Raw genomic sequence first — 24,992 nt, forward strand, 5'->3', positions numbered from 1 at the left:
CTCATCCTTTCGTGCAACACCTAAGACCTCCACTACCAGTCTTTTTTTTTTTTAGCACCCGGATCATTGACTGAGCGTTAAGAATGAACCTGAACCAGAGCCAGGGCGACCAGCACGGCTTCGTGCTCCGTACTGCCACTTCAGGTGGACCTGGACCTGGACCTGGAGAGACGAACAAAGGAGAGGACACCATCCACATCAACCCCCTTGACATTGAACGGGTACTCAAGGGCTGAGCAACTGGTACGAGGGATCAGCTGCCAATCTGCTGTACACGCAATGTACCAGACAGTTGGTACGAGGTATTTTCTTACCAGCAAGACACAGAATGGCTCAGTTGAGAAAATGCAGCGTCATCTCTGGGAATGCTTCAGCGCCTCCATCTGTTATTGTTGGAATCTCTCGGGAGCTACCGTAAAGCCAACCAACCGTATTCCTCAAGGAGGCTGCATTCGCAAACGCCTTCTACCGTTGATCGCACCCGTTGAAAGGTTCCTGACGGCTTCGGCCAGAGGCGCCAAAGACTCCTTGAACCCCTTCAAGCCTCGGACTGCCATTGCACAACAAGCCACGCTACTTGCGATAGCGGGTTGTCTAGCGGCACATAAAGCCAACACAACCGCCAACCTGAAATTGCGCACCTAACGGAACGGGGCTTGGTGGGTGTGCAGCCTGTACCTGTAGGGGGTTTTGAGTCCGTGAACGAAGAGCCAGGGTGTGGCTGAGATTGCTTTGTTACAGCGGCACACCATCGAAGAGATAATGGTATCAATGCCTGGGCACGGCACAGTTGACTCAATTCATTCTGGCTGCTGCCGTCAGCAGTAACGAGACGAGCTATAGAGTGCGAATCGGAGCTCCTCTCCTCAGTAATGCGGCCCCAATATGGTGTTGCACGTTGGAGAACCGGTATGCTAGAGGGCAATGGTGAAGCAGAAAGCAAACACTCAGTGACATGATTTGCCCAGCGCAGGCCATGCTACGGCGGCGTCGTTGGTGGAAATCGACGGACCATGTCGTAGCGTTGAGTCCCAAACACTGGCTCTGTCTCTCATCTGCCGGGGAGCCAGCCAGTTCAAAGCTTGTGGAATGCTAATCATTATGCAGTGATGGAGTTGATGAGTTGTGCAGGTTATGCAGAGCTGTGTGAGTTTGGAGACAAGACAAGTGTAAAGCTTGATGGAGCCCTGGACTGCAAGGGGTAGTATCACAGTTGAGTATTCTCATTGGACAGATTCGGATTTTGCAGACTACTATGGCCTAGCTCAGTACAAATATCGACGACCCCAGACGCTGACACGTACAACATGCTCATCGTATTCATCTGCATTACGAGCATTACGAAGGCTTGCGCGTGCACGTTTTACAACTCCAGTCTTTTTGCTTCTCCCTTCCTTTCACACGGGAGACGTTCCGAGTTGAACAGATAATCTGACAGGAAAGCTTCCCCGTGTACAAACTTCAAAGTCAAATCGCAATTCACAACTCAGTTCCGCAATCCACATGTGGCCCTCGTACCGAAAATCTTCAAAGGGGCGATGTGACGGTAGTGATAGATTCAATGCATTCAAAAATGATCTCGCTTATGACTTAATCTACACGCCTTGTCGTTATCATCGGCAGTTCATAACTGCTTAATCACGAACAGGGACATTCTTGTCCAACCCGACTCATGAGTCTTATTCGTGGCTGCTGTTCTACAATATTTGACCATGGCTTCTGTTAACCAACGAAAAACTCTGGATGGTGAACGACAGCGCGTGGGAGAGCTGGTGCAACCACCCAGAGAGGTTTCACACGTGAGTGGAAGCACGACGCCGCGATACAAGCTTTTGTTCCCTACGGTACTCTCTCAGCATGTGTGGTTATTATTAATAACAAGGTACCGATCAATGGTTGATCGTGTATCGACTGCTAACCGTAATCAGCAGCCTCCCGGCCAGCGACACCTTGGTACGTTCCCTGTTCCCGTACTAATAGTCAGGGCCCAAAAAGAGGGCCACCCCGTGGCATGGATAGCGCCGCGATCCAGGAACCGACTTGTGATGGAGTCGACATGATTTTTGACGACAGGGGAAAAGCCCAATTGCACTTGAAGATCACACAAGAAGACCCGCTTGAGCAAAGTCTTAGCAACGGCTAGCTTCGTCTCGGCAGCGCCACTTGGACCTGGGGGGCTTAAGCCTTTAATCATCACGACCCTGTTCCCTACCGTTCCGTGGCATGCGAGACTGGAGACTGATTGTCGGTACCTGGCAGGCCTGGTTGACATGGCTCCGTCATTCTGTGCTCAGACTCTTCCTTGCAATCAACATGAGCGATTTCATACGAAAAAGAAAGTACCATTTGGGTTTGACTTGGTCCGGATGAATGATGATAATAATATATCGGACACAATCAACCGGTCTTGCAAGCCATGTCTTTGACTCGAGATTCTCCGTGTCCAAGCGAAATAACTTGACAATAGATTGTGACTGTGGCTTGACCGGGGCCCTATGAGTAAGGGTCAGACAACGTCCGCCGTCACCTCGATTGAGTTGATGATGCCGATGATCTTGTGCTGGTTGGTTCGCAGCGTGTTATTCTGTGCAACAGCGAATTCCACAACTCCACGTGGGCGTTGGAAAATGCAATGAATTTATGGACAGAAAAATGCTGTGGTTCGGTTGGTTGAGCGCCCGAGATTGCGCGTCGGTTTACAAATAATTCTTGGTATTAAATGTCTCACGCGCAAATCTCTACTGAACTGATTCTTAGTGTGCTTTCACACATGGTTTTCTCGTGTTGTGGTTGTGATATGCAGAGATCAGTTCAATTTAGGGTTGGCCTGGTCTGTTAAACTCCGTTCTCATCTCGGGCTGTCAACTTCAAATGATCCTTGGTCACGGGCTCCTTCGATGATCTACAGGTGACTCCGAGATCTTTCCTTGATGCTTATTGTCATCCTGGATAAGCTTGGCTAAGGATGTTGACATTCGTCTTTAAAAGAGGCAATCATCATCTTGTTTATCTCTATGGCACCTCTCTCGCCCGAGCGTCCTGGCTATCCACCCCGTTAACAACTGACATATATGCATAAGATCGCCATCTTCAATTTAACTCAGAGGCCATTTGACTCTAATCTATCTTACTCCTGTCTTTCAATGTTACCGTCGTATTTCCCACTTCGTCCCATGTCGGCCTACTTCTCGGCTGTTGGTCTTGCTCTATCCCCACAAACCGTCGGCGCGTGGTGCTCTATACCTATACATAGAATAGGCGCCAACAAAGTTATCTAGAGTTGCATCTGTGCTGTCCATATCTGTATTCTGCTATTGCATGATAGACGGAGATTGGTTCCGTGAACCTTCTTTCCGCCCTGTTGTGAAATACTCAGCCACTTTGCATAACAATCTGTTCAACTCCGTCCACCGTCTGCGGATAGAATCGATAGACTGACTGAAATTCTCCTAGCATTCACCTGAAGCAGCCAGCATCATTAGTTTCTTCTGGCTTCATCAAAGCAGAGGCCGATCATGGGCTATTTCCAGCTCCAGAAATACGAAATAGTGGTCCAGGGTCTCACCAGATTGGGATGTCCGTGGCCTAATCTGGCCGCAATTTAACAAGCCCCCCTGCATCTCAAATGAGCAGCTGCCAATTTGGTGGTCGCGTTGTTTGACGCGATCTCAACTTCAGTGATTCGATTCTCTCTCCCGAGTATCCGCTCCGTTTGTTTCTACCGCTTCTTCTTGGCCAGCTCAGGCAAGGTTTGGCTTGATTCATCGTGATGGTTTCGTTGCCAAGAGACTTTACGTGCTCACTTAATCTCTATCCATCTCCTTATGGACCCGGATGACCAAAACTGATTCAGACGTTTCCCAGGTTGTGGAAACTGCATCGTCTCATTACAATTTCTCCTATCAGATCGCCCGTGTAAGCGGCTTTCACCTACATGCCTCCACCATCACCACCACCGTCCAGGTTGCTTTCGCCCTACCGCTCTTGAATACGGGTCCAAGCAAGCGTTGTCTTGTGGGTATTGGCGGACGTCTCCCTGCCTGACCTGATGTTTATAGCCCATGTCAGTCAGTAGCTGACTCTGCCTGAAACGAAACGAGTGTCCCTTCGAGAAACATTTGAGAGACAGCCAACTCGGTAGCGTAATTTGCATTTCCCAGCAAAGATCCATCCGGCTCTACCGTCCATCCTTAGGCAAAGGCTAATGACAGCAGTGCCTCCTGAGACGAGGCCGCCAGCGGCTCGCCTCGCTAGATTCGGTGAACTATCACTTCTTGAAACAGCTGAGTCAAATCCCCAGACTCGGTTGTTTCCTTTCAATTCCATGAAGGCGGAGAGCCTCAGCTCCTCAGTCTATCCTGGTTTCTTCAGCTCGTGGCATGAACGTGATCCATACTAACATGTCAAGGATGACGCTGGATGTCACTTCACGGCGGACATATACATGCCAAAGGCAAGCTGGGACATCCGATGTCATCATATTATAATTCGTCTTTATACTCTCTGTTGTGGCCCTTTGTTTGTCATTCGTCTCGGTAGGTTGGACTGCAAGGCTGATCACATCCAATCAAGAGGTTACGGCATAGCCTCTTCCTCCGGCCTAACGTGTCTCGTTTTTTATAAGCCGCTGGACATTACTATGAGTATCTCCTCCAGCAGGTCACTGTGTGCATTCATACAGATGGCTGATACTTTTTGCATACCGATAACTGCCCTCGTCGTGATGGTCTCGGGTTAATCGAGCTAAGTATGCGAGTGGCTTTTATATTGGCGGTCCCTCCAATCTGCTAGAGACATCCAATAACCCGCGAACTAAGACATGCATAAGTCTTTCCTTTGTTCTCCATCTAGGCTGGAATGGTTTGTCGATTGAGCCTCCAGGCCATGCATTTCGAGTATCTCTGTCACATTTGTAAACAGGGCTATGCGTATTTGAAGGAGTGATCGAAAGCAAAACAAGCCACGAGGCAACTCTGGAATGTGTCTTGGATCTTGGTTTCATATATTATCAACCTTAAGGGAATAGTAATGACTCTGATTCCGCTATTCATAGGTCTGTCTCTTGTCTGATCAATCATATCGCGTAGCAGGTTGCTTGGCTCATGAGTTGATGACAATACCAATGTCAGTCTGTCTTTCCAGTGAAGTTTCTTTCTATACTTTCCTTGATTCAGTCATCTAGTGACTTGTCACTTTCTGTGTCTATGTTCTCCTGTGTTGTTGTTTACGATATTGATGATGGAAAGGTCTAACAACCTGGATGAAGGACTCATACATATGATGCTAACTGACAAAACTTGGTTAGCACTCTCCAACTGTTATTATCAATGTGACTAGTCAGCTTGAATGTCATCTCTCTCTTGTGATACCATAATTGTTCCTGGTCCTGTACTGTGGGCGTCCTCAAGCTAGACATATTGCTCTTGCATTCTGCAGTTTGTGGTTTTTATATCTGTCTTCCTGAACGCGTGAGCTCGCACGATATTGTCCTTTCCCTTGTGTCCATCTGTCCATATGTTTCATCGTGATAGGCAATTGTGTTAAGGGTGAACTGTTTCAGCCGGTCAAAGTTTTCAGGCGTTTGGTAGATGCCCAGATAGAACTACCAATACAGGACTATATATATATATTTACCATACGGTCCCTACAGATAGACGGTATCAGTACTATTAAACGATGAAGACTAATGGCTTGTGTCTAACATCAACAAGTTGTAGTCAAACCGGTACGTTTATCAATCCGAATTCCACTATGCGTATAGGGTAGGTGCAGTGAGAATGGAATCAAGTGTTCAACACGCGGCGCTAGAGAGTATGGAAATTTCTGCCGGCGGATTTTGTATGGTCTTATATGCTTGACCTGGTCGTTCATGGAGGCGATATGTATGAGGCCGTTGTGCTGGCCTTGGAGGTTTTATATGCTCACATTCATTCATGATAGTTTGATTTTGTATGATGGGGTGAATACTACATAGAGAGAAAGACAACGATAAATTCGAGCCCTTCGTTTCCATATCACTTCCAAAGTAAGCATTCAACAACATACTCTTGTGCTTTAATCGTGATGCAACTTCACACCTGTAGTTGAACGTCAATACTCGTGATCGTATGCTCCCGGGGATCCACCGATCTCAACGGGCATCCGTCCCGGCGACGGCCGGCCCCACCAACCACTCATGCCACTTTATTTTGGGTGATCTGGCGTCTCATTTGTGCAATTGGACCCCCCGCTGCTTCAGGACTCCCATGGTCTCTTGCTGTAACTGGTTAGTTTCGCCCAGAAGCTCGTTCGATAGAGGTCCCTGCTGGAATTTATCTACTATCATGAGCCATCAACTCAAGCCTCTGGAGGATTAACCTCTATCTCACTCTTTTAACTTCAACACTTAATCATGGCTCGTCGACAGCATTTAACACTGACCTTTATTCTGGTCCTTGGAGTCTTCTTTACCTTATCCTATTTCTTCTCCGGACCCTCGCGCAGTATTCTTCCTAAATACCAAAATGATGTTGAACTGCCCCTGAAAGAAGCCCCTCGATCTGAGTTCGCTGCTGACCTCGGCGCTCTGCCTGCTGGTCTCCTCGATGGCAACTCTATTGCGCCTAAGCTCGAGAACGCGACGTTGAAGTATGTTGATAGACTTTCCTTTCACGAGTAAAAGCACCACTAACACTGCTTCACAGGGCTGAACTTGGCCACGCGACGTGGAAGTTTCTCCATACGATGATGGCACGATTCCCCGATAAGCCAACCAAAGACGATCGAATGGCTCTTGAGACCTTCATGCACCTATTCGCCCGACTCTATCCTTGCGGTCAGTGTGCGGCGCATTTCCAAAAGCTTCTCGCCCAGTATCCGCCACAGACTAGCAGCCGCAACGCAGCGGCTGGATGGCTGTGCTTCGCCCACAACATTGTCAACGAGAGGGTACACAAGCCTCTCTTTGACTGCGAAAATATTGGCGACTTTTATGACTGTGGCTGTGGTGACAAGGACAAGAAGGAGGGTGGTGCAGAAACCACAGCAGCTGCCCAGGCCGAGGGACCGGATCAGGAGTTGCATAAGCATTGAAGAGCTAGAACATAAATATCCACATTAATGTACAAGTAATTCAGTAGGAGGACCACGCATGTGCTGGCTTTGGCTGGTCCAGCTGGTTCATGCTTGATATACCACAATTCCTCCAAACTCCTGGACGCGTAACTACCATAAACGACGAAAAAGACAAATAAACACATAAAAAAACACCCATAAGTTCCATAAGACCATACCAATAACTGTATCAAGAATTCGGAGTGCTGTTAGAGTCAACCTCATCTTCATGCAAACAACTTCGAGCGGGTCACGTGGAAGATCACATGATACAATAGCTGGCTGTTTGGCGCGGCTGCGCGTTCAGAGCTGCCTTGAGCTTCACTTGAGCTCCAGCCTTCCCCGAGCAGCGAGCAACGACCACGAACCATTACGAAGCACGACTCCGAAACGATCGATCAACTAATACCTTTGAAAATTCAAGAAAACATCACTAAATTGTCATAATGGAGTTCGGTAACGCTGGAGTATTGAACGAGGGTGCGTTGAAACTCTTTCGTCATAGCTTGGCCTTGTCGATACGGAAGCTTACAGATATCACCAGATGGTATCCATGTTGATATGGATCGCCTGAAGAAGGGAGAGGTCAAGTAAGTATTGAATGATACCTCCTGTCATTAAGCGCAGCTTGCTAACATGTTCAAAGCCTGGGAACCTCGATGTATGTGCCTCCCTAATGATGCAAACGACATAGCCTAACATACCATAGTATGGCGGTTACTTTCAAGGACGGTGTCATTCTTGGTAGGTATCTCATGCCCCAACGAAGGTGCATCTAGTAACAGTTATTCTCAGGTGCGGATTCGCGAACAACGACCGGTGCCTACATCGCAAACCGAGTGACAGACAAGTTGACGAGAGTACATGACACTATCTGGTGCTGCCGATCTGGTTCAGCTGCCGACACACAGGCTGTTGCCGATATTGTTCAATACCAGCTCGGACTCTTTGCCATGACCAATGGCAAGCCCCCCATGACACAGACTGCTGCGTCAATCTTCCAGGAGATCTGCTACGCCAACAAGGACAGACTGTCGTACGTTCTGACAACCCCATCTTAGATCGAAACTGATACTAATAATCATCTCTAGGGCTGGTCTCATCATTGCTGGTTGGGATGAGCGATTCGGTGGCCAAGTTTACTCTATTCCCCTGGGCGGTTCCCTTCACAAGCAATCTTATGCTATCGGCGGTTCAGGATCGACTTACATCTATGGTTACTGTGATGCCAACTGGCGAGAGGGCATGGAGAAGGATGATGCAGTCAACTTCGTCAAGGGAGCCTTGAGGGAGGCCATCAAGTGGGACGGTAGCTCTGGTGGTGTCATTCGTATGGTCGTCCTCACCAAGGACGGCGCGGACCGACACTTGTATCTCCCTGATACCGACTACGCCGTGCGGCACGAGTAATCGTCCTTATTAATCAGGACAAAGTGAGGAAAGGAGAAACGACATAACATGAGCAGTGCTACTATGAAACCCGTCATGACAAAGGGTGTGCGAACGAGGGAGAGGCCTTCCATGGGCACCCCTAGCTGATGCTGAGGTAAAGAATGAAGAGCATATGGTCAGACTCTTCAGAGAACAGCCAACGATAGATGCTGGAAGCGCTGTACACTAGATAATGGGAACAAGAAAACCAATACATCTACCGACCTCATTAGGAAACAAATCAGGATCCAATATGGGAGCGGAACGGGATATGCATCGGGCCGCGACCCAAGTCCAATCCCCGCATCATGTGAAGCTGCGATTAGGTTGATAACGTGGGGCAACATTGCTTGGTTGCAAGCCATTGGAATACGAGTCTACATAATGGTGCAAATCAATTCGAAACAACCCAAATGAATCGCTTTCCAAAGCAAGGCGTACATTGATAAGTGGTGGCGGCTATCTTGATTGTTCACCGCTCTTCTAGAATGAGACTTCCAGTGATGAACGAAATTGGTGTATCAGGACTTGCAGCAGAGTGGACTCAAGGCGACCCATGAGGGACTCACGAGACTTGTGTGGTAAGTACCTGGTGATGCGGGAGTCGCTATTCCAGCTGAACACTTGCCATGTGCTTGAACGGCAAATGCTCTTTGGTTCAAGGCGACTGCATAAGATGCCCGTGCTTTACTTACTGACTCTGTCTTGGATCTTATTGTATACCTGAGCGGTGAACTTTGAAGTATCTTATGATTTATATCAGCCAGCGATAAGAGGCAGAGACGTTGATTGACGAAGATAGGGCACGTGTACATCCATGAAAATGAGAGAAGATCGCTACTGTAAGGATCCTTTTTCAAGTGATCAGGGATTGTAAATTCACTCTCCTGCATAAGACTCAATCGTAAGACTGCAGCCCCAAAGAGGTTGCACCCGATGTCGGTGGCCCTTTGTATATATCCGGTGTGGACCCTTGCCAACGGAAAAAGACGCAGGAGAACCCTATATCAAGTTTTGTTTTCGTGAAAGTCCCAGGGTGGTGAGTTCTCGTGTTGATGACGGGTTTGTATTGTTGAAACGGTCAACCTGCAGATAACCGGTATTCAGCATCTTGGTTGTCCACTCAGTTTGAGAGGGCTTATCAACTCACAACTACGTACCTTCGGTCGACAACTTACCGAACGCCGAGTTGGAGGTTGTATCAAGCCGATGGCTGTGGCGTCAATCAGGTTGAAATGATGACTTGGATGCTGAACATTTACTGATACCTTGGTGGTCAAGGGGAGGCAAGAAATCTGTGACCTCTTTTCTAGATGACAAAAATACTCAGATAACCTTAGGATAGATTGAGTAGGCTTTTGGACTACTTGTTTTTGACATCTGAGCTTAGGGATAGAAGTTTTCTTGGTTACATTCCGAGCAGGACATCAACTGTATAATAAGAAACATGATTATTCCTCTTCTTATCATACGCCTGATAAATCGAGTTGAAACTGCCAATAATCTGTTAAAGACTGAAGATCTCACCATGTTTTGCCCTTTGAGCTATCGAGTTTAAGCCTTCATGCATGACAACTCTACGCAACCACACTGGTTTTCATATTTCCGGAGTTGAGTTGTAGAACCCGTTTTTCGAAGAGTTTGGCTCTTGTTGAAAATATCACATCACTTGTTTGTTTCTCAAAGAGGAGAGTTATCACACCCACGTGCGTCGATCCTTGGCTCTGGACTGTTTCTGGAAATGTGGAGGACCACTTCAAACTGACAAGATACAATGACAGTTCTTGAAGCTGGCATAGAAAAGAGAAAGGATGAAATACAGAGCACGATGTCATTGTTTTGTACATATCTCAATCTTAACAAAGCCTGCCATGTCGTTGTCAAAACCCCTGATCTACAATCACTAGTATTTGTTTAGGAAGGTACGGTCCTAAAGAGTAAGCAGGAAGACTCCTTCCCTCCCATCGTACCTTGGGACAGATAAGTAGAAGCGAAGTATCAGGATCAAGGAGGAAAGAAGCGCTTGATGGATTCTTTCCCTGATTCAGAGTCGACTCAACAACTTTCCAACTGTTTCACAGCTCGCCAAGAGATATTAAAAATAGCTTCTCTCCTTTCCTCTTCTCCACCGACTACGCATATCGTTGTCCCCACGTTATTGACGATTTTCCTTTTCCTTCTTTTTTTAACATACAGCAGTTCACTAAGCCTTACGTACCTCAAGACGTGAATATCATATATCGAGTTGTTGATCAACTCGTCTCCATCTCAACTCCACTATACAGCGAGCTCGAGCCATTATCGACAGGGCACTCGCCTGACCTGGAGAGAGACCCGTGAGACCCCTACGCTAGATTCAGATTCAGACCAGCCCCAGCGAACGGACCATAAGAGTACCAAAGCCTCCAGGCCAAGCTATTTTGGTCGACCGAGCCAAAACATACCCCAAAGCCGTGTCATTCGATTCGCTGTCGTTCTTCCCCCTGCAGTGAACGGGGCTTGAACCAAGAATTTTATAGCTGTGTTTGTCGAAACGTCAGTGCTCGCTTGCGTGTCGCTTTGCTGGACTCGGAGCTTACAGCGATTTATTGCCCGCTATTTCCTAGCGGTATCTGTTTATCGGCCTGGTTATCATAACGAAACCTAACGTGGTGATATGAACTGCTTCTAGTATTCTACATCCGAATAGAAGACGCACTCACACGTTCGAGCTTAATAACTTTAAGCGGCAGCTGATCTCGAATCATTTCTTTTAGGAGGTGTCGATCGACCAAAGCTCTGGACTTATCCTCAGCTAACGCGCTCCGCTCTGGTGGCCGCTCCTCGCCGTGTCCGTCGCCTTCTCCGGAAGACGCTCCAGTCTTGGAATCACGCTTCAACATTACCTAAGACAACCAATCGCTTTCTATCCTTTGGTGCTTGTCACTCTTAACTTGCCTTAACCTCAACCTACTCCGAATCCAAAGAGGCTCTTCGAGCATATCTCCCTGAATCAATTCGCACGGTAGCTCCTTTTATATCGTTACACCCATATACACTTGCGACTGGCTTTACCTGGTTCAAAGGAAATCTGCTTTATCTGCGTAGCCTTCGGTAAGTGAGCCATATGTTTGCTTCATTTTAATGTGTTTCATGTGCCCAGTTACATGTTTGCCTTACCATTTATTATTCCCTCGTGTACCACACATCGTCACCCTTCATCAATACATGAGTGTCAAATTCAGTTTGCCGAACCTGAGTGAAACCCGACCACGGAGGAAAATTGTCGCAAACACGCGGGCGCCTGGTGAACAGTCTCAGGGACCGAGTCAGCCACCCACCCTCGAGTTCTGGATGGCTGCACAATATGGGGACAGGGGTGGTGACGTCGTCGGCCTGTGCTTTCAAGACGGATGCGAATTCACAAACGCCACTACAGTTGCCATGGCCGACATATCGGACATATCGATAAACCTCCTCTGGTTTCAACGACACTGCAGGTGGCAACGCGATGGTCGTCCCGCCGCTCTCGTCATTCGAACAATTGCCTGTGGTATATCAGGCTATGCCATGCAAATCCGCATATTTCTTGTCTCGAATGACGAAAAGCCATGGGCATATCTTTTGCGCATCCTCTTGACAGGATATGATCGACGACGAATGACACCTCAACACCCACCCAACAAGAATTCATTCTCTTGATGGATCCAGAGACAGTTAAAGTAGCCGTGGATTGCACTGGCACACCCTCGAATTATCCAGAAAAAGAAAAGATGGCAAGCAAAGGGGAAAGGCGAACCAAAAAACACTCAGAACCCTGAATTGTTGCAACAAGATGCACCAATCAGACCAGGGAGATGCACCACTGAGCTGGTTCCGAGATTTTGTCGGGGAGAATGAATCGGCCTTCACCCCACCATCCGCCTCGACCACCACTCGGTACCCGCTGGCTCACCCACGAGGGGCAGGTGCTTTGCTCTGGTGCGCTGTGAGGACCACTCATTAGCAGGCTGTTGAACGCCTGGGCACCCACTGGACGACGCCAGTTGCTAGTCAGTCAGGCTGACCAGGAGTCCCCTCATTCTGGCTCCAGTGACTGCTCACTCAGCCTCCAAAACGCCTCCAGCATCCACTGTCGGGCTTGTCCTTGTCCTGGTTATGGTTCTGGTTCTTAGGCGTCTCCACCGGCCCGATCCTCTCCCCTCCTACTGCATGTTGTCCCCTCCATTTGCTTGATTCTTTTCGATTTCCTCAACTTGTCTTGGCTTCTGACATCGTCATCGCCTCCATTCTGCATTGCCTCGACCTTTTCCACAGCTTGAAATCCCTAAGAAGCGATATTATCATATACGATATTGTTTTATGTGATATTGACGACTAATAGTTTGTTTTTATTTTGTCCCGCAGTTTACTCGCCGTTTACGATTTCACTTTCATCTGCGAGACCAGCGACAACGACGATACCCCTCCGTTTCTCTTAATAATAACTTTCGCTTCAATCACCCACGAAAGTCTGCACAATAGCGATGTTATGGCCGCTGTGATCGGCGACATCATCTCAGACACCTCATATCCTCATACCATGATTGCCAACCCCTCCCTTCAGCATCATCACTCACACGACTCTTCCTCTTCTTATCGATCCGGCAGCCGATCACGACGGTCCACTACCCCGCGAGCGCAGCGTACAGCAGAACTCGCCGACTTCAGCAGCAACCACAGCTCTGCGACGTGGTCACACGCGCCTGCATCTGCACCGGCTTCAGAGTCAACTTCTACTCCAGTGCCTGCGGGTCACGAAACCGCCCACGTGTCGGCCACTGGCGGAGCCTCACGCTTCCCCTCCCCGCCTCCATCCTCATCGCCCGCTGCTGCCACCGGCCCTGCTTATGCCGATGATGCAAAGAGTCCGTCTATGGCATCTGACGCGAGGGACTCTGGTCCCCTAGGTCACGCTTCCCAGCCCGACCCAATTTCTCACAACTCTTCTGCTCAACAGCCATCTCCTGCATCCGACGACTTCCAAATACCCAACCCTTCTTTTCCTCTCTCCGGCGCATCGTCGCAACCGCCAGTACAGACTGTCATACACATCCGTGATCTAGCGCATATCCAGAGTCTGGCTAGCGCCGACCTGCTATCTGGCAATGGCGGATCCGGCATCCTCAATGATCCGCCTCTTCAGCAGATGAAGTATGAGATTAGTGGTATGCCCATAGGGGATATCATCGAGATGGTTGCTGCGTTACTAACAAAGATCACGACCACCAACGATTTACAGCACGATGCAATGCAGCGCAATGTTGCTCATCAACAACAGGCCAATCAGTCTGGGGACACCAGTGGCAGCTCGATCTCATCGTTGAACCATTCAGTTCTCGCTTTTCACGGCAAGAATGTCCCCGCTATCACCATTCTCAGCTACCTCTCGAGAATACACAAATACTGCCCCACTACCTACGAGGTTTTCCTTAGTCTGCTGGTATACTTCGATCGTATGACCGAACGTGTCAACGATATGGTCACGAAGAATGAAGAGAACCGACGGCAAACGCGATCCCAGCAACCAAACGCAACTTCTCCTCAAGACACCCCTATGCGCGGTGAGGGCATGGATGTGGACGAGAGTGACTCGGACCTGGCAGATGACGACGATGAGGAAATGGCTGACTCAACTCGACCAAGCCGGACAAGCAGCCATAAGGGAGCTGCTACCCCTACTGAATACAGTGGTATTGCAGCGGCGACATACTTTGTTGTCGACAGTTTCAATATACACCGTCTCATCATCTCTGGTGTGACGTGTGCAAGCAAGTTCTTCTCAGATGTTTTCTACACCAATTCAAGATATGCCAAGGTATGTAACTATGCTCTGCTGCCCCTTTCTCGCTGAGATAAAACTAACGACACGATAGGTTGGTGGTCTGCCTTTGGTTGAACTAAACCACCTCGAGCTCCAATTTTTGCTCCTCAACGATTTTCGATTAGCCGTTCCAGTGGAAGATCTGGAAGCGTATGCGACTATGCTTGTCGAGTTTTATGCACGAGAAGTAGTGGCCAAACAGGGGGGAACTGGAAACACTGAGTGAATGAAGTCACAAGTGAATGTCAGACAATGTGTTACCCTTACAGAGCTACCCGCATCTACAGTGGATAAACGTTGATCGTCTGCCTTAATGGATGAATATGGGACTGACTCCGATTGCCCTGGCAACCAAATACTTCAACCGATGCGAGACACAAGGGCGATCTGCCGAAAAACAAGCAGCCATTGATCAACTTCACCCCTGGTGTTAGTTCCGATGATAGCTATTGACAAGGGCCTTATGGCCCTGCTACTATCCTGTATGGATAGCTTATGACGATTGAGAGGGGATGTTGAGGAAACCGAATAGCTTTCACAGGGCTGATTCTGAGAGCGGAGTAGTGTATGACAATGTTGGACATGCTCGTGTTTGAAGGACGGGTCGAAAGAGCGAGCAGTGGGCTGCTCAAGAAAGCTGTATTTCTTGCGTAGACTGGGGTACTTATACAGACATGGGCTACGGATATGGGTACAGAGAGCCAGCAGAGGCAACCTGTTGGTTGGGAGACGGGGTTGAGGTTGTTTATTATTTTGTGGCACGCAAACACTGGAGTTGATGGTGTTTTGGTAAAGAGGCATTTGCTTACTTACGTATATAGTAACCTGCATGACTCTCTCCTAGCGCATAGGTCTCGAACAGAGATTTCTTGATGGCCGAGTTGACTTTCAGATCCATATAAGCAAACTGTGAACTATTAATGTTGCTTATAGTCTCGTTCTCGGAGGCTCCCACGTCTCTGGATGATCAAACTCGATAACAGAGTTCTCCATCTTGATTCCAATCTGCCACTTGGACCAACCAAGCCAGAAGTTCTCAAACTCACCCGTTAACTTCCCCTCCTCATCACGATGCTGCTCAACGTCAAACCAGCCCAACATACACTTGGACGTAGACTGCTGCGGAACGACAGAGCACCATTGGTCAGTACCAGGCAGCTCGCCCTGGCTCCCAGCGCCTTCAGGGAGAGGAGGAAAGACCAAGGTGGTGTCGAAGCCCAAATAGTTGATCCATGAAGTTCGGAAGGGAAATGAGGGCGCATAGCGAATGGGCTTAAAGGTGGCCTGGAAGAATGGAGTGTGATCTGGTGAGGCTGACTCAGAGCCAGCTGAGTCTGTGGGCAATGTATCGTGAGGATATACTTTGGCAGTTATAGAGCCGTTTGAGTTATCAGTCCAGTCGAACTTGGCGAGGTGTTTGGGGACGTTCCAGTCTAAATATCCTTTGTTAGTAGGCGAAGAGAGAAGATATTGAGAGAGTAGACGTACTCTTTCTACCGTTGTAGCACGTATGTTTATGAGAAACATAAATCCTCGTAATCTTAACACCTTTCCCTTTCACTCTCCTCCCATTCTCATCCTCCTTCTCATACCCAAAAGTCCCCGGCGCGAGAATAAGTTCATCGTAGGGTCCAACGGGAGAGTCCGTATAGCGAATAAGCTGCAACATACTCAGACCTCCAAGAGCTTTCTGATCTTTAGCAAAGTCAGATTGTCCTTCAAGAGGAGAGTAAGCCATGGCAGGAAGACCTTCTTTGGCTTGTGAGGGAGACGTCCAGAATATGAAGGCGTAGATGTCGCCTTTAAGGGTCCATGGTGGAGGAACGGATGGGATGTGTGAGTCTGCCATGCTGTGATATTTGATGATTTAGATATTACAGACGATTGTGGGGGAACTGGAAATATGCTATATACTGCTTAAAAAGGGCGAAACAATGCTTATGGCGTTTTGTTATGACATAGCAGCTGAGATGAGGTTGCATCAGAGACAATACCAAGCCTCTGGGTGTCAAAAGACTTGTGACCACTTTCTTAAAGGACAAAAATGCTTGAGATGAGTTGAGTATATCTTAGCAGGCCTTTAGAACAGTTAATTTTAGCACCTTGGTTTGAGTCGATAAGTTTTCTTGCTCCCTGAGGACCATGTGGTGCTGCGCTGTGCCGTAAAGCCACCAACGCCTTTCTACCCCGACTCCAACTTCCAAGGCATCAAACAACCTCGGCACTGACAAATGGGTCTCTTAGACTAGCTCAGTAAATTCAATTCAGCAAAGACTTGTTAATACCTCTTCTAAACATGTCCTGTTCTACCTGTTCTTTAGCCCTAAAACCCAACAGATTCGCCTAAGAAGTGTCTATCTTGAACGAACCTCGACCATCCTTGTGAATTGAACGTACAATTTCAACACGTAGTCCACTGACCTGAGCTGGATCCACATCCCTTCTGAAGTCGGCCATCACACAGAGCTGGAGCTTCTGTCGTTCCAGCAGATAATACTCGACGTCTTTGAAACTTAGACTGGGCAGGTCCCCATATATGACCCTTTCTCTGAGTCGAGATTCGATGGGCAGTGCTGCTGCAATCACCGAGTCTGATGGGTTTGTCATGAGTGTGCCAGCAAATGGGATACCGCCGACATAATGGGAGGTTTGCTCACCACAGTCGGCGGGCGGCTGCCCCAGGTAGAAGTGGATGGCGTAGGAACCGGGAAATGCCCCCATATTTACCAAGACAGCGATGGTCCATTTGGTCGTGTAGTCTGTCGAAGAGATTCCGCCTGCCATCATAATATCCGTGCTCGCCTGAAGACCGACCGCAGCTGAACCTCCCCACCATTCGCTCACCTTCTTTTGTAAGTCTTGTCGGACATCTTCCTTCTGTTTCCCCGTGAGATCAGTATCAGCATACGTGTATCCGAAAGCTTCTGTTGTCCTGGCTGTGTCTGAGTTCCAGAAGGTGCCGTCAACAGACGCAAGGAACGGAGTCAACGGAGACTGAGAGTCTTGCATCTCCCCCTTGAGAGTGGTGAAACTGTTTTCGCCCGCCGGCATTGGAGTGACCCACGAGTACGGGTTGAGAGCCTGCCATATGGCAACTACTCGATCTGTCATGGCATGGTGAAGTAGGAACAGTGGATCGAACGAAGACAAAGGGACATATGTCATGTGCCCTCCCAGACCGCCGTCGGTATGAATAATGTCGTGAACAGATTCGATCGAGTCCGCTGTCGACAAATTCTGCGTAGCACCCCATGCCTTAGTCCCGAAGCTGTTGAAGTCCTTGTAACTAGTCAAGAGCTCATAGAGGCGCCGTTGTATCTCTGGAAGTCTCGATAGTAGCGCAGCGTTGACCTTTTCGTTGTCAGATGTCGGGTCGGTTTCACTCTCAGATGCGTTGGGGGCTCTCTTGGTCTCATCCCAGTCTCTCAGCTAGTTGACAGTCAATGACGAGTTCTCTTGCAACGTGGGGGCACTCACTGGGCTCCAAATCATAGCAGTTGCGTTTTTTGGATGAAACCTGTACGAGTAGAGAGGGTTGCGTATTTCCTGAACGCCTCGAGGGCCCCACTGGGAGATAGTCGTATTCCAGAATACATCAGGAAAATGTGATTCTCCTTCAGGGGGAGGCATTGCCCAATCCCAATATGGCATTCGGAAGTCGCGTGCAGCATCTATATATGGTTGCCGATCGGTCCCGTTAGGAAACATGCCGGCAATGACATTGGCCATTCGATATAACTCTTGCTATTAGATCTTGTTAGCAGAAGCATGAGGAATAACAGGTCTCCTCATACCTCGAAGAGAGCTAGATACGGTCGGTGCCACACTGGGAACAGGACAGAACTGTGAGCACAATAACCAGACTGATTTGCTCCTGGGGCCGCCTCAACACCATTCCATGCCTCGAAGGGAACTCCGTGTATTCCTGAACAGGCAAGGCATCAGTATGGCCTCTTCACAACGTTCTATCTGAGACAGTGCAACGTACCAGCGATCTTGTACCACGAAGCAGGGTCGTCCTGACTGACATCCTGGAACATGCTCATGGAGAGTATGAACAAGTCCCATTTGTATCGATCGGCCTTCATTTGTCGTATCTCGAGCCTCAGTGGTGTAGTGCCATTGCGAGTCTGGGGCAAAGCCTTGACGACGATCGACGCATCGGGGTCTTGTCTGCGTGTGAGTGAGTCGATATCAACGCCGCCGTAGTTGTAGCTCTGCGCTGTGACGGCAGCGAAGAGCAGCCAAGCGAGGATGATACGCATGGTGTTGATGAGGATGTGAAGACGTAAATGGCCCAAGTTTGGGTATGCCTAAGTTAAGTAGAAATTAGGTAAGTTGAAGCTAGGCTTTGTCTTCCTAGGGGAGGTGCAATCTTGTCGGCTGCTGCACCTGTTGGGCAGGTTCAGCTATAGATGGGCCTACTCGATATATAAATCTTACCTAAGGCATTAAAGAGTGATAAAACAGGAAGATTCAAGATTATCGAGGACTCGAAATGACCTCGAGAAAAGAGTAGACTAAACAAACAAACAAACAAACACCAAGTCCAGTCCAGTCATGGTTATATAAACAACCCAATGCTGTAGTGACTGTGTGCTATTGCTGCTCGTTGCACCACTCCATGCTTCTAACCTTGCTCCAGATATACCAAAGAAACACTACCCTCATCTATATCCTCCACTAAGACTCTCTCTGTGTGCAATGTTATTGTCATATCCTACAAAGGATCCACGTTGTTGTGTGCCCCTGTTCTCAGCCAAAGAGAAAGTAGCAGATGGACGGAATCACAGAACGGCTTGTTACATTTCCCTCTTTTGGATCACAAACACTCCTTTCATCTTCCAACAGCTGTCTCCTCAGCTGCCATTCGTCGATAGTCTCGGCTACTCGCAGCCGCCTTATTCTTTTGTATCACTTGGTTTCCAGGCCAAGGAACACGGCAGCCGATTGTCCACGTTCCCATGCTCCGTTTGCTCGGCGCTGTCCGATGCCGAGGTGCCGTGGATATGTATCAATGTGCGTTGCTGCCGTCATTGGTTTCATCTGCTTATCCAGCAGAAATGTCTGATGTTGATGGCTCGGTGTAAGTATGAAGCCGACTAAAGTCGGTGAAGTCATGACGATTACCTGTGAGTAAGGGGTCATAGGGCAACAGTGACGATACCGGCCTGTTAGAGGAAGGTATAGACGCACTGAAAAACACTTGCAGATTCTAAAAGGTATTGTCAAGTCATACTCGTATTAACATGCTGCACTATTGTCAATGTACAGGGCCGCCGCCATATAAACAGCTCAAAGAAAAAAACAAATCATCAGCACAGTATATCCCTCTATTTTCCAACCCGAACGCCATCTAATGCCATAGGCCTCATCGGACCCTTCCGAGGCTCATCGCCGCGGTCCACACGGTACTTGAGCTTGACACCCATCGCAGCAAGCTCAACATCGAGGAACTTGAGCGCACCAGGGACAACAACCTGCGTAGTGTGGTCACCTCCAACCCAAGAGTTACCGTGACCGTCCTCCCAAATCTCACCCTGGATCTCGGTAAGGTCGATGCCCTCCGCGTCGTCCAGCTTGACCGCACAGGCACGGCATCGTACGATGCTCGCGGCCTTCTTCTTGCCCGGCGCAAACTGTGACACTGTTGGCTGCACAGAAAGAAACGAACCACATCGGCGGCAGATCCACGATTTCGAGTAGTCAGAGCAGTTGAGCAAACGATCTTGAAGCAGGAAAGCAGTTCCGTGTGCCAGCAGAGCATCACGCTCCATTTCTCCGACACGAATACCACCACCCCTCTTTCGGCCCTTAATAGGTTGACCGGTCGTAGGGACGACTGGACCCGTGGTTCGCACCTGGTACTTGTCGTTCACCATGTGTCGCAGTCGCTGGTAGTAGACGACTCCGATGTAAATGTCAGCTGCGAGCTCCTCTCCAGTGATGCCCGAGTACATGGGCTCATTGCCGTGGTAGTTGTACCCGGCCTTCATCAGCTGGTGGCCAAAGTAATCTCCTGCCGTGTTCTCTTCGTCAAACTTGAACGGCGTCGAGTCTTGCGCAAGGCCATGCAGCGCGCCAGCCTTGCCTGCTAGCGACTCCACAAACATGCCTATCGTCATACGAGAAGGGAAAGCGTGGGGGTTAATAATAATATCGGGAGAAATGCCAGTCTCAGAAAAGGGGAGGTCCATCGTGGGCCACTTTTGCGAGGCAACACCCTTCTGTCCGTGGCGAGAAGAGAACTTATCACCAATGATGGGCGATCGGGGAATACGGAACTTGACGGAGATTGTTTGCAGAGGCTCGTTACCTGAGTCGGCTCCGATCAGGCGGACTTCTTCAACAAACCCATTCTCCGAGTCCTTGTACTTCTCATAGTGAGTGATGCCGTCGAGGTTCACCAGTTTGCCGTTGTAGTCAGGAGTCACTGTGTGCCAGGCACAGATGACGTCTCCCTCTTGAATCAGACGACCAACATGAGGCAGACCATCGTCATCCAGCATGCCCTGGTACTGAGCGCTCACGTAACTGTGTGGGGCAAAGCCAAAGGCCTTGGTGACACTCTTGGTAGCCTTGGTTCGAGAGTCGTCCTTGAGCGAGATCTTCTTCGTCTTGTAGATTGTACCATGGCCAAAGCCTCGCTCGTGAGCACTCTTGTTGAGAATCATAGCGTCATCCATGTCGTACCCGGTATAAGAAATGACAGCAACAACTGCGTTCATACCGTTGGGGAAGTTGTCGAAGCCGTATGTGTTGTGAAGAGGTGCTCGCACAATGGGTGTTTGACCAGTTTGGATGCGATAAGACTTGTTGTCGGTTCGGTAGCGGATAGCAGCGCCAGGAGTTCCCATGGTTTGCTTACCCATCTGACACTGGTACATGTTTCGGGGAGACTGATTGAAATCGGAAAAAGGCGTCATGTTGGCGAGAATCGAGAGCATGTTTGTGGGATCGAACTCGACATGTGTTGACTTGCCAGACTCGACTTCCTGAGGCACGACAGCAATGGACATGTAAGGCTGCTCATAAGGACCAACCCAATCCTCCTTTTGAAGAGGAAGGTATTTGACAGGGCGCACCATTCTTGCGGGTGTTGATGTCATGTAAATACCGGGATAAGATCCACCCCTGGATGGAGGAACATAACCAATCTCAAGTTGAAGAGGAACTCCATGGGTACCCTCAACCTTCCAGTATCGGAAGCAGTCCGCAATTCTGACAGACTCCTTGGGGGTACAGAAACCAAGAATCTTGCCATCAAGCATGACAACGACATTCTCTTCAGTCGAAGCCGAGGAAACGTCAACGATTCCAAGCTCCTGAGCGAGAGAAGCAATATGAGACACGTCGACATAGTCAGTCATGATCTTACACTTGTGCGCAAGATGGTTGAGAAGACCACAAGGAGCACCATCAGGAGTATGGACAGGACACATAAAACCCCACGATTCTGGGAGCAGCTTACGGACGGCCGTAGTCTTCAGTTGGGCGAAGAAGGCACCACGATGCACCATGCGGAAATGACTGATGAAACGCAAGAAGTTGAGCTTCTCAGCCACGACTGTGAAACCGGCTGTTTGTTGTAAATCAAGACCTGATGCACTCTGCAAGTTACCCGTTGACAAGAAATATTCTAGGGCATTTCCGAGATTCTCGTTGGCCTTGCGGAATATGTTGTTGGGGAACTCCTTGCGGAAGTCCTCGGAGGTGAAGGCAACGCCGGGATTCCTTCGAAGGTAATCACGCAAAGATGCTCGGACGTTGACGCTGAGGAACTCATCGAGTCTTTCCTTGAGGATCTGTCCATACAAGAAACCACCAAGCAAGATCTCCTGGTTCTGGACGGCATCGGGGTTGTCGACAGCACAGTCACCAGCGACAAGCGCATAAAGCTTTCGGATCATGAAGAGAAGCAGCTTAAACTTCTCCTTATCCTGCTCTTCAGTAACATCAACATTTCCAAGGTGAACCAAGACAATTCTTCGCAAGAACTCAGTTCCAACCTCGAGGTTGGTCATGGTGTCCGGCACTCCTAGAACAACTCGGAACTTCTCGCCCAGGTATGCTCTTGTATCCGACTTGCTGTAGAGGTTGTATGACTTGTACGTCCGTAGAAGCAGCTCGATTCGGTGTGTCAAGAAGGTGTTCTCGGTGGACTTGGAGCCAGCCGGACCAACCAATCCCTCGAAGATTTCGCGATCATTGGTCTCGACCAATGCCTTGAGGATCATCATGACGGGAACTAGGTATTCGTTCTTGCGCCATGAGAAACGGAAGGTCATGTTTCCGTCGCTGAGGTAGTGGAGGACGTTTGTCTGAGAGGTTTCGTCGGGGCGAACTGCACGGAGAATGATACCGTAGGGAGTATAACCAGGGCCACGGTTCTGGAAACTAGGTCGATTGATAGCCATGGGGAAGTTTCGCTTGTTCAACTGCAGCATTCGAATAATCTTCTCGATACCGTTCACGATGAAGTATCCTCCAAGCTCCTCAGATTCTTCCTTTCTCTCAACAAGGAGCGCGGGCGAGTTGTTCTCAAGGTGACATCGGTTCGACTGGTATATGTGAGTAAAAAAACCCAAAAGCAGAAATTGCTATGCAAACCTTGATCATGACAGGTACTTGGCCAAACTCTCGAGTAAATTCAACTGGATCTCCTCCATTGATGCGGTACTCAAGAGTAGCTGAGAGCCTTCCTCGATATGTTACATGGCGTTCTCTGCACTCGGCGGGGAAAACCTGACGGTTCCGGGCCATCTTATTGGAAGGGGGCACCTGAGGCTTCTGAAGGAAGACGTCTTTGTATCTAATAGTAAGGCGATTCTTGCCATCTGGCGAGGCACGGTCGTCGCCATCGAGGTATGTTCTGGCGCCAATGTCGGCTATACCATGCGCCAACAGGCCTGGCTTGCCATCGTCGCGAAACAAGCCATTGAAGGACTCGAGATGAGGGTCGACGGCTAATTGGAGGGCAGGATAGGCAGTGTGATCCTTGGGAGGGTTTCGGAAGAGGTCCTCTCGGCGCAGGGTATGGAATTGGTGATCCCACTCGGTTTCGGTGGCCGAGGGTGCCATGGTGACTGGAACTCAAGAGAATGGCCTAGAGCTTCAAGAATAGCGAGACTCGGTGTGATTTCTTCTGAGCGATGGCAGCAATTCCAAAATAAACAGTAGTAGAGTCAATCTCAATAGAAGAAAACATTCGAAGAATCTTGCCTGCCGCTGTGAACAATGAGGAGCGGCAAATCTATTGGTAAGACCGCTCGCAATCGCAAAGATTGAGGCTATCGCAGCGCAGAAAAAAAAAGTTCCCAGCCAGAAAAAAAAGTCAAGCTAAGCTTAGTCATTGCGTTATCTTATCGGGGTGGGGTAGTGAGCCAGCGAATGAGGAGCAAGCATCATCGAATGCGGAACTGGTTTCTATCAATCAACCGATTTAAGTGCAACATTTGAATTCGGCCGCATGAGCGGTTAAAACGGTTCGTTGCGTTCATAATTTAATAAGAAAGCATAAGTTTCAAGACCAGTCAAATGAAACACCGGCAGTGAATCAACAATAGCGAATAGCCCGGCCATCTTATCCTTGCGGAACCAAGCTCCCACAGAAGCAGCTCCCACAGAGGCAGCATCGCGAACGAGAAGATTACATCGTTCCAGGATTTTTAGCTAGAGGCGATAATAAACGAGAATGATGACGAATTATCTACCGTTCCCCAAGTCACAAGGCATGCTTAGCAAAGAAGTTGGCCCCTTTGTGTTGCCAATCACCACTTCTGGAGCATGAAGGCCTAAAGCTGGTGCCTGGGAAATAATTTAAGTACGACGCTGACTGTGTAAGTCCAAGATGGGGGCCAAGACGAGGTTTGCAACTTGAAAGGTGGTCACGATTCGGCTTCTTTGTTGGTAGCAAGTGTGGTAATGGAGAGTCCGCAAGTACTGAAGGCCACTGAAAGTGCACTTTCAGCTACTAAGGTAGTTATCTCCGGTGGCGCAGAGACAAGAGGTAATTAGACAGATGAACTTGAAGCACGCCACACACTCCGGAGTGACTCTGGGCTGCCACATCCTCGAGGAATAAGGATGACGAGACGCACTTGTCTTGCAGCCCAAAAGCAGAAGCTTCCCAATTACTACACGAATAAGAGCTGGGGTTAGAAGGCTCGAATGCGATGCTTGCAGCAACTGCAGCCCAACCTGCATTACAGTACAGTACATACATACATACATACAGGTACCATGCCCGGGATTGAATAATGGTCCTAGAGATAAACGCTTTGGTAAGACCTCGGTTGGTTTTGACCAACTTCGCTTGATTTGCAGGCAAGAGCCCAACACGCTGCACTTGGTCTTGGTCCATCAACTCTCTGTACACCTTCTGGAGAAAAGAGTACTTCTACACTATGATCTTCTCTACATATCTTCCTATCTTCACAGCTCCTCCTTGAATCATCTCGATGTCAAGGTAACCTCGAGGTCATCAGATATCACGACTCCGCTACCTAAGTGCCACTGCGAAGGGCTGCGATTTATGTGTGGCTCACCTCATACCCTGCAACAACTCACTCTCTTGCAACCTTCAAAAACATATACTTGAGCTGAATTATAATACTACATTTAACAA

At 48.8% G+C, this 24,992-nt stretch overlaps 8 protein-coding genes across 10 annotated transcripts; 5 read left to right on the forward strand and 3 right to left on the reverse strand.

The window, feature by feature from the left end:
• The first annotated feature begins 57 nt into the window (after window positions 1–57).
• FOIG_05029 (uncharacterized protein) lies at window positions 58–1,035 on the forward strand. The gene has a single exon (XM_031203403.1). It carries the CDS (start codon window positions 280–282, stop codon window positions 643–645), a length of 366 nt encoding a protein of 121 aa, XP_031066982.1. The 5' UTR covers window positions 58–279; the 3' UTR covers window positions 646–1,035.
• A 677-nt stretch (window positions 1,036–1,712) lies between these two features.
• Window positions 1,713–3,438, forward strand: FOIG_05030 (uncharacterized protein; the record flags this gene model as incomplete). Its single annotated transcript, XM_031203404.1, has 3 exons — window positions 1,713–1,799; window positions 1,929–1,953; window positions 3,326–3,438. The coding sequence occupies 3 exons, from the start codon at window positions 1,713–1,715 to the stop codon at window positions 3,436–3,438; spliced, it is 225 nt and encodes a 74-aa protein (XP_031066983.1).
• Window positions 3,439–6,251: 2,813 nt separating this feature from the next.
• FOIG_05031 (uncharacterized protein) lies at window positions 6,252–7,297 on the forward strand. Its single transcript, XM_031203405.1, has 2 exons — window positions 6,252–6,627; window positions 6,684–7,297. Exons 1-2 carry the CDS (start codon window positions 6,392–6,394, stop codon window positions 7,069–7,071), a joined length of 624 nt encoding a protein of 207 aa, XP_031066984.1. The 5' UTR covers window positions 6,252–6,391; the 3' UTR covers window positions 7,072–7,297.
• A 77-nt stretch (window positions 7,298–7,374) lies between these two features.
• Window positions 7,375–9,053, forward strand: FOIG_05032 (proteasome component PRE3). Its single transcript, XM_031203406.1, has 6 exons — window positions 7,375–7,572; window positions 7,637–7,682; window positions 7,739–7,753; window positions 7,802–7,836; window positions 7,888–8,128; window positions 8,184–9,053. The coding sequence occupies exons 1-6, from the start codon at window positions 7,539–7,541 to the stop codon at window positions 8,500–8,502; spliced, it is 690 nt and encodes a 229-aa protein (XP_031066985.1). The 5' UTR covers window positions 7,375–7,538; the 3' UTR covers window positions 8,503–9,053.
• A 1,251-nt stretch (window positions 9,054–10,304) lies between these two features.
• On the forward strand, window positions 10,305–15,798 carry FOIG_05033 (uncharacterized protein). 3 transcript variants are annotated; one of them, XM_031203408.1, is made up of 3 exons: window positions 10,305–11,616; window positions 12,887–14,359; window positions 14,418–15,798. In XM_031203408.1, the coding sequence occupies exons 2-3, from the start codon at window positions 13,034–13,036 to the stop codon at window positions 14,589–14,591; spliced, it is 1,500 nt and encodes a 499-aa protein (XP_031066987.1). In that variant the 5' UTR covers window positions 10,305–11,616; window positions 12,887–13,033; the 3' UTR covers window positions 14,592–15,798. The 3 variants fall into 3 exon arrangements, with proteins under 3 accessions (XP_031066987.1, XP_031066988.1, XP_031066986.1); XM_031203409.1 differs by having other exon boundaries at window positions 12,910–14,359; XM_031203407.1 differs by having other exon boundaries at window positions 10,305–14,359.
• FOIG_05034 (uncharacterized protein) lies at window positions 15,153–16,467 on the reverse strand. Its single transcript, XM_031203410.1, has 2 exons — window positions 15,854–16,467; window positions 15,153–15,798 (listed from the first exon to the last, which is right to left on the reverse strand). Exons 1-2 carry the CDS (start codon window positions 16,212–16,214, stop codon window positions 15,293–15,295), a joined length of 867 nt encoding a protein of 288 aa, XP_031066989.1. The 5' UTR covers window positions 16,215–16,467; the 3' UTR covers window positions 15,153–15,292.
• Window positions 16,468–16,574: 107 nt separating this feature from the next.
• Window positions 16,575–18,630, reverse strand: FOIG_05035 (uncharacterized protein; the record flags this gene model as incomplete). Its single annotated transcript, XM_031203411.1, has 4 exons — window positions 16,575–17,794; window positions 17,843–18,109; window positions 18,160–18,290; window positions 18,354–18,630. 4 exons carry the CDS (start codon window positions 18,628–18,630, stop codon window positions 16,709–16,711), a joined length of 1,761 nt encoding a protein of 586 aa, XP_031066990.1. The 3' UTR covers window positions 16,575–16,708.
• A 932-nt stretch (window positions 18,631–19,562) lies between these two features.
• On the reverse strand, window positions 19,563–23,677 carry FOIG_05036 (DNA-directed RNA polymerase I subunit RPA2). Its single transcript, XM_031203412.1, has 2 exons — window positions 22,976–23,677; window positions 19,563–22,926 (listed from the first exon to the last, which is right to left on the reverse strand). The coding sequence occupies exons 1-2, from the start codon at window positions 23,444–23,446 to the stop codon at window positions 19,699–19,701; spliced, it is 3,699 nt and encodes a 1,232-aa protein (XP_031066991.1). The 5' UTR covers window positions 23,447–23,677; the 3' UTR covers window positions 19,563–19,698.
• Between the last annotated feature and the right edge of the window lie 1,315 nt (window positions 23,678–24,992).

The sequence above is a fragment of the Fusarium odoratissimum genome (genome assembly GCF_000260195.1).
Source record: "Fusarium odoratissimum NRRL 54006 unplaced genomic scaffold supercont1.6, whole genome shotgun sequence".
Taxonomy (NCBI): Eukaryota; Fungi; Ascomycota; class Sordariomycetes; order Hypocreales; family Nectriaceae; genus Fusarium; species Fusarium odoratissimum.